At 41.5% G+C, this 10,056-nt stretch overlaps 1 protein-coding gene across 2 annotated transcripts in view; it reads left to right on the top strand.

The window, feature by feature from the left end:
* Nucleotides 1-10,056, top strand: part of ITGA2 (integrin, alpha 2 (CD49B, alpha 2 subunit of VLA-2 receptor)) — a 110,641-nt gene that overhangs the window by 96,152 nt on the left and 4,433 nt on the right. For both annotated transcript variants that reach the window (XM_010857169.1, XM_010857170.1), the window contains exons 25-28: nt 1,422-1,532; nt 2,463-2,567; nt 4,741-4,854; nt 7,871-7,960. In XM_010857169.1, coding sequence (XP_010855471.1) covers nt 1,422-1,532; nt 2,463-2,567; nt 4,741-4,854; nt 7,871-7,960 — 420 coding nt within the window. The remainder of the gene's footprint in view (nt 1-1,421; nt 1,533-2,462; nt 2,568-4,740; nt 4,855-7,870; nt 7,961-10,056) is intronic.

Here is a 10,056-nt window from a genome sequence, read left to right as displayed (position 1 = left end):
AGGGCAGGAAGAGAAGAAGAAGTAAAACGAAGTTGAAATATGCCAGTGGTTCTCAAATTTGAGCACACATTAGGATCACCTGAGTGTGGTCAAACATATGTCACTGGGCTCCATCTCCAGTAGTTCTGATTCAAAACGTCTGGGGTGGGCCCAACAATGTGCAGGTCTAACAAGTTCCCAGGGGATGCGGATGCTTCTGGGCCAGGTGCCGTTCTTTGAGAACCACAAAGATGGGCCATCAATAAATAAACAGCTGGGCTTTGTATTGATACATAGTTTTGTATCCAGGGTAAGGGATTATTGGTGTATTTTGAAAGCAAATATTGAATATTAATCAACAGAGTATTAACATAAAGCTACTACTGTGGACAGAAGTCTCTGCAATATAATACCAATTTATGCTTGGAAACCACTTCTGTTTGAGAAGCTCACCATTTGTATACAAATATTTACTTTGTACAGTCATGCTAAGTAGTATACAAAATATTTTTAAATCAATTTCTATTGGCTATTAATTGGTAATTATTAAAGTTTGTTTCCAGTTATATAAAGAGAAACGAATTTGTGAGAGATTATTTTATAATGACATTACATAAACTTTGTTAAATAAAAAGGAAAGAATCCATCTACCAGCCTGTCATTTTATTTTTGTACATATTCTACTAATCTGTCAAATGGTTACAACTCTATAATTTGGTGATAATTTATATTCTTTAAAAAGTCCTTAAAAGAATCTTGATTTGTGATCCAAATTGATGGAATTTACAAAATGTGCATGGTATTTGGCAGTTACTTGTTTAATGAAACATTTAGTCAATTAGTAGTAACAATAAAATAATATTCAAAGACATATAATAAGTATCAGCCTTTGTATGAAATGCTTTATACATGTTAACCCATTTAATTCCCAGATCAGTTATGAGATTGGTAGGATTATTATTCCTATGAGCGTTCTTTAAAATGTCTAACCCCAATAGGGTATGAGCCCTGAAAAACTAGGACAGACTTCCCACCAGTGAGAACAGAGGCTATACCTGTGCATGGCTACTGAGTTGCTGCCTATCTTTATTTTACAAATGAGAAAACTGAAGCATGAAGAGGTCAAGTATCTTGCCTAAGCCCCACTGCTATCAGGGGCAGAGTGGGACTTCATGCCCTGACAGGCCAAACGCACAGATGGCAGGTGTTTTTAACCATCTCCTAAGTCACAAATTATGTACCAGTCCAAATCATAGATGTTGAGATTTTAATGAGAGAGAAAACACAAGGACTCAAAGAGTCCATAAAGTAGTGACTCACTGTCATAGGAACTCAATCTAACTACTTAATAGTTGCCCATCATCAACCCTGAGGTTTTTGATCACTTTCCTTGCAATGTGCGTCTGATGTAGCAACAATCAGAATGTGTCCTTACTACACAGGTAACAACAGGAAGTGTTCCAGTAAGCATGGCATCTGTGATCATCCACATCCCTCAATACACCAAAGACAAGAACCCGCTGATGTACCTGACCGGGGTGCACACAGATCAGGTAAGGGCAGCCGAACTGCCTGTAAAATGCATGCTTCCCATGTGGGGACACCCCGAGGGGGTGATCATGCCTGCCCTCTTACAGACGAGGAACTGAAAAGATAATCCCTCTGCACCCTGGGTGCCAGTTAACTAGCAGTTAATTTCATATTAGAAGCAGGATATTGTCATCAGAAATGTCTGAGTCTAGGGATTTACAGATAGTAGAAATTATTATTAGCACCTCGTTCTGATCAGGTGAAGATCTGACTGTGTCAGAGCCCTGTTTATAGAGAAGTTAGCTGGCTGGGAAGTGAGAGGTTGAACCCATGGTGGGAGAGTAATTGGGCCACACAGCTGCAGTCAGTAGCTTTGTTTCAAGCTCTCAGCCAGGGCTTTTGTCCAGTAGTTGTCCACCCTGGGTGCTCATTTAATCACCTGGGTCGTTTTTCGAATCTGTGTGATGCCAAGGCCTACCCCAGGCAATTGTACCAGAATCTCCAAGGTGAAGGCTCTAGCACTGGTGTTTTCCTTTAAGGGCCATCCAGGTAGTTCCGAGAGACTCTAGCCAAACCCCGTGATTAGCGCTTAGCTGATGCTACAGCAGCATTACTTCTGTGGTGTTCAGAGGTGACCACAGGGAAGCAAAAGCCTAAACTGTTCCACAGGAAAGAACCTGGGTTAAATCACTCATAGTCAGTTGTTATTGCAAATTTCTTTCATCACACATGGACTGTTAAAAACCGGTGCCATGCTGTCCAATCACATCAGAAGGACCTGAATACTTCAGAATTACAGTAGTGATGTACAGAAGTGTGGCCAGGTCAGCACAGTGAAGGGAATCCTGGGAGCCCTCCCTTGACCCAACATGGGACAACAGGATTTCCTAACAAGTTGAAAACATCATAAACCATCTTGCTTCCGAAGACCAATTTGATGTCCTTCTTTGTAGGCTGGTGACATCAGTTGCGAAGCCGAAATAAATCCACTGAAAATAGGACAGACGTCTTCTTCTGTATCTTTCAAGAGTGAAAATTTCCGGCACATGAAAGAATTGGTAAGGACAGGTTAATGGGGTGAAAATTTCCCTGGGTGATTCATTGTTTGTTTTACCTGGAAATTGAGGCACTTCTTTTTCCCTGCCACCACGCATGTGGGAGAACTTTCCTGTTTTGCCTTTGATGGTCTGTGTGAATCAAGAAAATATACACTCAAATCCAGGGTATTGGTATTATCACTTATGCCATTATTATAATTTCATGAAATCAAAAGGACCCCATGTCAAACTAGTTTTGTGTCGTGCATGTTGGAAACACTGCAAAGAGCTGGGCGGGAGCTGGGCATGTATGCGAGGTAAAGCCTCTCTCACCTTCTCCACAGAATCACTGATGTCTTTATTGAGCTGTTAAATTTGACTGACAACCCTGCTCTGCTTTCCATATTTGATCAAATCCTGCTGTGCAGCTATATGCCACTTTCTTTGGGAAAGAGGCTTGTCTAGTGTCTAGCGTGGTGCTTGGCACATTATTAAGTATTCAAATACATAAACATTTAGCAAACAGTAAGATCAACTTCAGGGCTTCCCAGGGGGCTCGGTGGTAAAGAATCTGCCTGTCAAGCAGGAGACGTGGGTTCAATCCCTGGGTTGGGAAGATCCTCTGGAGAGGGAAATGACAGCCTACTCCAATATTCTTACCTGGAAAATCCTATGGACAGAGGAGCCGGTGGGCTGCAGTCCATAGAATCGTGACTTAGTGCACATGTACAAGATCAATGTCAGTTCTCCTCTATGAACAACGTGGAATTTCTCCTGTTTTCCTTTCATTGCAATTCTTTTGTTTCAGAAAGGATGGGAAAACAGGAAGCTAGGAGAATGAAACAGTTTCTTAAGTGACTATAGTGTAATTACAGTGTAAATGTGGTCTAAATCTGAACAGAGGTATGTAAAAATGCCCAGGAGAAACTCATCTCAGTGTATGCCAAAATATGATACCTCTTAGAAGTTTCCATATTTTTGTGAAAATGTTTGACTTTGTAAAAATGGCAACTTCCAATATAAAGCAAACAGAACACAAAAAACTACAAAGCAGAAATGAAAGTTCTTTAGAAATCTAACAGTTGACCACTTAACATTTACTGAGCATTCTTCTTTATAATCATTCATCTACAAATAGGCACATGTATACTGTTACATAAATGGACCAAGCTACCTTTTTTCTTTGGCCCATATATCATAGATCTTTTAACAGGCTTTATTTTTACAGTGGTTTTAGGTTCACAGCAAAATGAGTTTAAATTACAGAAATTTCCCATATACCCTTGCCCCCACATACCCACAGCCTACCACACTATCAAATCCCCCCTGCTGACACATCATAATTACCCAAAGTCCATGGTTTACAGTAGTTTTACTCTTGATGTATAGTCTATGAGTCTGGACAAATGGATAATGACGTGGATGCACAATTGTGGCATACAGAATAGTTCACTGCCCGGAAACTCCTTTGAGCTACACCTATTCATCCCTCTCTCCCCACTAACCCTTCCTTGTTAACCATTGATTCTTTTAATGACGACTTTTTTAAAATTCAAGGAAGGCATCTTTATCATGAGGTTACTAACTAAACTGTACTGAATTTTGTGTATATACACAAAAAAGTGAACGTGTTAGTCACTGAGTAGTTGTCTGATTCTTTGTGACTGCGTGGACTGTAGCACACCAGGCTCTTCTATCCATTGGGATTCTCCAGGCAAGAATTCTGGAGTGGGTTGCCATCTCTTCCTCTAGGGGATCTTCCTGACCCAGGGATCCAACCCAGGTCTCCCACATTGCAGGCAGATTCTTTACCATCTGAGCCACCAGGGAAGCCCTTAGTGTATTCAGTAATAAACTAGTACACTGTTGATAAACATGAATTATTTATTTTTCTCTCTCATCAATAGTAGTGCAATAAATAGGCTTGCTGTATTTTTCTGCACTCATTTATGATTATTTCCTGAGGTCCTCCATACAGATGGGAAATGGCAGGGCAAAGGACGTGTACTTCTTACATTTTGAGGCAAAGTGCCAGAATCTCTAGAAGGGTTATATAATAATTACTCATAGTTCACGAGACTGCCAGTTTCCCTAGATCCTTCCCTGGGTTTTATGTCTTCGTAAAATTTTAGCATTTCTTCTTTTAAAGCTCATACTAATTTCTCTTCTTTTATCACTGACTCCAACCTGAAAGAACTGTAGAACCGCTTCATGCAGTAACATCATGTGCTGGCTGAGAGACCTTCAGGTGAAAGAAGAATACTTCCTTAATGTGTCCACCAGGATTTGGAATGGGACTTTCGCAGCAGTAAGTATCAGCTTAATTTACTGGGTTTATGGATAGCAAGGAAATGTAAAGCTTCGCTTTAAGTTCACACCCCTTGACAAAATTAGCATTCTGGCTAATGTCAGCTGTGCCCAGTGGCCCAGAGCAATCTTACCTTGGAAGTAATATGCTTCCATCCCTTTCCAAGGCTTGCCCAACCTGGCTGTGCCTCTGAATCCCCTGAGGTGCTTGCAAAGCTTCTGCTTCTTAGACCCCAGGCCAACCTACCACAGCAGAATCCCTGGAGTGGTGTCAGGATCCCCTCTGCTGTCTGGGGTGTGAGGGGCCACCTTCTCTATCTGTCTCCTCATGCTCTCCTCTGACCTTCTGGTCTCCTCTGCCACACCCAAATCAAAGCATGCACATCTCAGCCTCATTCCTGGCACCCCCAGGGGGCTGCTGATTGATCTCAGACCACCTGGAGGGTGAATCCGACCTAAGGATCTGTCTTCCTAGAGCCAGATAAACACTCTGCTCGCCTGTTCTTACTCCTTCTCTCATGAAGTCTCCAGTTTGCTTACAACTTTTTTTAAAGTCATTTCAATCTCATGAAAAGTTCAAAGAAAGTTCCAGAACAATGTCAGGGTGTTATTCCATCAGCAAGTGTGACTTGGCAGTAGTGATAGCTGCTTCCAATAGAGATTTCGGAAGCCAGAATTTCAGTCTGGCTCGGAAACTGGAAGGATGGACCAAGCTCTTTAAATCTGACTACATAAGCAGCGAGTTGTTCATTTTACTAACATTGGCTCTAAGGCAAAATAAAAATTAGTCTAAAATCTCCAAGGGGCCTTGCAGCTCTAGGTGATTTTAAAATGAATAAATCAGTCCTCAAGGTGCTTACCAACTGTATCCTATTCCCTATATTCTAACCACTTCGTGATCTCTCCAGCAGACCCCATTCCCTGCTGAGGAGTTTTATGTAACATTGGAGAATTAGCTCCCTCCAAACTTGTCCCTGGAACAAAAATATAAGCAATATTCTTGGATAAAGAAATAACAGAAGAGCTGTGAAAGGCAGGGGGAAATTTGCTAGAGAAGTGGAGGAGTGAGGAGTTGGGTTTTCTGCTTGTTTGCTTTTTAGTCGGTTTTCTTGTTAGTTGCTTTCAAGCCTTCAGGACGCTTCTAAATACTGTTAAGAGGCAAAGCACGCAGTTATGCCACCATCCCAGCTGCTGCAGATTGGTGCTGAGTTTTACCCATTGGATCTTGGCTCCTTGGATTTGAGGAACAAATGTTTTCATAGTAATCTTTGCCAGCTGGGAAGGAAAACCGTTGCAAATCAAAAGGCAATCACTCCAACTCTGTAAAATGCATTTGGTTTTTCTCAAGTTTGTTTAAAGCTACATCATTTTAACTGTAAGACTTTTTAAAGTACCTTCCCAAGGTTTTCAGAAGCAGCAGTTTCACTTCTGGGAGCAAAATTTTGAAGCAGTGTATTATTTATGCTGAAAAACACTCATGGGAATTACTGTATATCAAGGCTTATACATCTTCCTCTTTCATGAAAGGTCAAATGTTTCTCCCCACCTTGTTTTCAGCTATTTCAACAGCCAAGTGGATGTTCAGACCACCTAGGAGACCCAGTCTGAAATAGGAATCCTATTTCCTGTATTAGGGCCCATTAATATACCACTTTTTGCCCTTTATCTGAGGCAGTGTAAGTCAGCATTTCAAAGTAATTTCATCACAAAGTGATTGCTCAGACCTCCAAATCAGTGGCATGTTGGCTGCTCTGGAAAAGGCCGAATGCTAGCAGGTGTGACTTCCCTCTCCTGAGCATGCATGGTACGCCCACCTCTACTTATCAGCCATGCAGGGGCTGTGCGCCTGTGCGAACGGCCAGACTCGGGAGGGCAGATATATCAGTGCTGTAAGGAAATGCTTTCACCTGTACTATGCAGGGACTATGAAGTGAGCATTCACTAAACTGTTACTCCTTTTTAAATTTAAACCATTGTCAGTACTCTTAATGTTCCCCAAATAATGCATGTTTGAGGGACCAGTAATCAGGGTTAACTTCTGCTGCAGTCTTCCATTTTGAGAAAATTAAGAAGACTAATCAGAGACCGAGCCAGTGGAAAAGAAATAAATTGCTCACTTTTTGGATATGCATTCTCTTCTTCTGGCTCCCAGATATAGTTTAACAAATTACCTCATGGAGTATATTGAATCATGTGCCTGGTAACCAGAAAAACTCAATCCTAGTAGCCAGAGCATGGGAAGGCAGTTCTCAAATCCAGGCATTATATTTCATCTCAAAATAAGCATCAGTCCCGATATTTGATTACAGAGAAAACAACACAGTGGTAGTGCATAGCTTTTTCTGTAAGTGCATTCAGGAGCACATGCAAAACTATTTCATTTGTGGAGGTTACTAATGACATCAGCATAAAATGTATGTCCTTCCAAATGCCTACCCCAAATCCAATATTTTTGTAGAAATACTTAAGAAATCTGAAGTTATCACTGTTATATAGCGCTGACATAAGGTTTAGGGTGTCTGCTGCTGACACGTGTGGTCTTCAAACAGTATTATATACATGTGTACCCAGAGGAAAAATTCTCTTTTTTAATCTGATTTTCTATTTCATTTTGTGACTTAGGCAAGCATAAAGTTTTCAATTTTCTCTCACGTCACAAACTTAAGTTTTTAAAAGCCTAAACTATGATCTTTCCCAATTAAAAACTTCAGTTCTAAACCTTTTTCACCCATTTTCAAGTTAAGAGTCGTCTAGAGAGACATTTTAACAAGCTGATATCTAGACCCCACCCGCCACGACTCAGTTTAATTTGCCACTGCAGGGCCCAGCCACCCACACAGCCTAAGTTTCTGTGTGGGGTCCTGTCATATCAGTGATTTAAGCACACAAAGATGTTTGAGTCTTCAGAGTTGGCATTTGCTCTAGTCACTTTCCACAAGGAAATAAATAATGGACATGTTGTTTTATGCATTAACTTCTGCTAGGATAAAAATATGCTCTTTATTCTTATGTTCCAGTCGACTTTCCAGACAGTACAGTTGACAGCAGCTGCAGAAATTGACACGTACAACCCTCAGATATACGTGATCGAAGAAAACACGGTGACGGTGAGTGCTCATATCCCTCCCTGAGGGTCGTGGAGTCTGGCATTCCATTTCTGACAGTGTATGGAACAGTCATTCTTCTCACTTACCTGTATATAGAACTATCTTAGTGAAACTCTAAAAGTCTAATGTTTATCATGTTGAGTTTTTTTTCTTTTTTCAGGCAAGGATTTATTAGGGCCCCTGCTTTAGCAGGGCTTCCCTGGTGGCTCAGAGGTTAAAGCATCTGCCTGCAATGCAGGAGACCTGGGTTCGATCTCTGGGTCGGGAAGATCCCCTGGAGAAGGAAATGGTAACCCACTCCAGTATTCTTGCCTGGAGAATCCCATGGACAGAGAAGCCTGGTAGGCTACAGTCCACGGCGTCGCAGAGTCGGACACGACTGAGCGACTTCACTCACTCACTCACTCACTGCTTTAGCAGTTGGGGAGCAAGAATGAGTTAACAGATTCCCCTGCTTACTCGCCCCCTGAGAGGGGAGCTGTTTTTTTTTCTTATATGGGGTGAGGGTAGGGGGCTGTATCCAGGGGTCAGGCTGGAAGGGTGGCTCGGGTGGTTTGCCCACCCCTCTGCCAGTGCTGTGTGCAGGGGGCATGTTGAGCTTTTGACAAGGGTGTTTGCTGCTCTAAAAAGCCCAGCTGTGTACTTGCCCTACTCCATGTCCCCACATTGGCAAAGCTGGATCAGACATGATGATCCCACAGAAGGCAGGATGCAAGGGGTTCCATCTGGCTGTGGCCCCCTTCTCGCTGCTCCAGCCTCAACCAGCACCTCGGCTCCTCCTTGCTGCTCATGCTTTCACTAAGTAATCCACATCCTAGGCCATGAAGTCTAAGTCATGCTCGTTTGAATCATACGTAGTATTTCAGAGTATTTTTAAGTGCTGAAGCATGCTTAATAAATAAGGCATTTATTAGAGGGCTTTTTTTTTTTAAGTAGTACTCCTTACAGCTGACACTGACACTGTAAGACACATCCACTCATTAGATCTTCAGTCTAGAGAACTATAAATGCTTCTCTTGATTTAAAAAAATAAAAAAAGATTTGGCAAAGAAACATATGTTCACAGAAAACAGAGGCTCACTGTTCCAAGAGCTGGCATGGGACGACCTTCCTTTGCACTGCTTAGAATATGCTGTTTAGGTATAGCGGGATTTCCATGCTCAGTTAATCTGCTGGCAGAGAACTGGGCATTTCCTTCCCAATGCTTTTGTTAGGAATTGGAAGCCAGTTCAAGACTCTGCCCCCAAGCCCAGCTTGGCAGCTGGCCTCAATCCACTGCTGCAGCCTATGGACTTGGCTAAAATGCCAATGGCCTTGTGAACCCTGGGCCTCTCAGTGCCTGCGAGTAGAGCTCACAGCACTGCCGTTCCACTATTGTCCCAACAAAAATGATTCCACACAGCATGCTTTTCTGCTTCTGGTTTAGGACTATCAGAGAAGGCCCACACCCTATCTTCAGGGGCTGGAGTGTGGAAAGACAGAAATGGAGCCAAAGGAAATGTGGGATTCAAAATCAGAGTGCTATGAACTTAGCCTGCAGGGTTGGGGGAAGGAAATACTATACATATGTTAAAAGTTCATTTCAGAAAAATACAGTATTCAGACAATACCTGGACCTCTGCTGAAATCTTTAAGAAAGCTGCACTAAATAAATGTGTTAATGAAAAGTTTAAATTAACATCAATGAACCTTTTGGGAGATTTTTCTTTCCATGGTTTTCTCTGCTCAATACTGATAATAGAGGCCAACTACTACTTGTGCCTATAAAAATATATTTTTTAATTCAAATACTATTTTAAATAATTTTTAAATAGTTTTTGGAATCCAAAGAATAAACTGACCTATCCCTATACGTAGACGAATGATTCTTAGATTTGAATTCTAAGCCTGCTTAAAAATCTGATACAAAAATCTTGTACTCATGGTTCCCTAAAGATCCGTGGAGGCTGGATTAGGATGTTCTAAAATAGAAGTAGGGATATGACGGCCAATACACAGTGAACTATATGAATTTAGTTATTTTATTCCTAAATTTACAAAGTTTTATTTTAGCTCTTCAAAATCCAAATTAGAAGAACTATAGTCACCAAAAAACC

The sequence above is a fragment of the Bison bison genome, unplaced genomic scaffold, assembly GCF_000754665.1.
Source record: "Bison bison bison isolate TAMUID 2011002044 unplaced genomic scaffold, Bison_UMD1.0 scf7180017864378, whole genome shotgun sequence".
Classification (NCBI taxonomy): Eukaryota; Metazoa; Chordata; class Mammalia; order Artiodactyla; family Bovidae; genus Bison; species Bison bison.
This window is presented reverse-complemented; position numbering and strand designations above follow the sequence as displayed.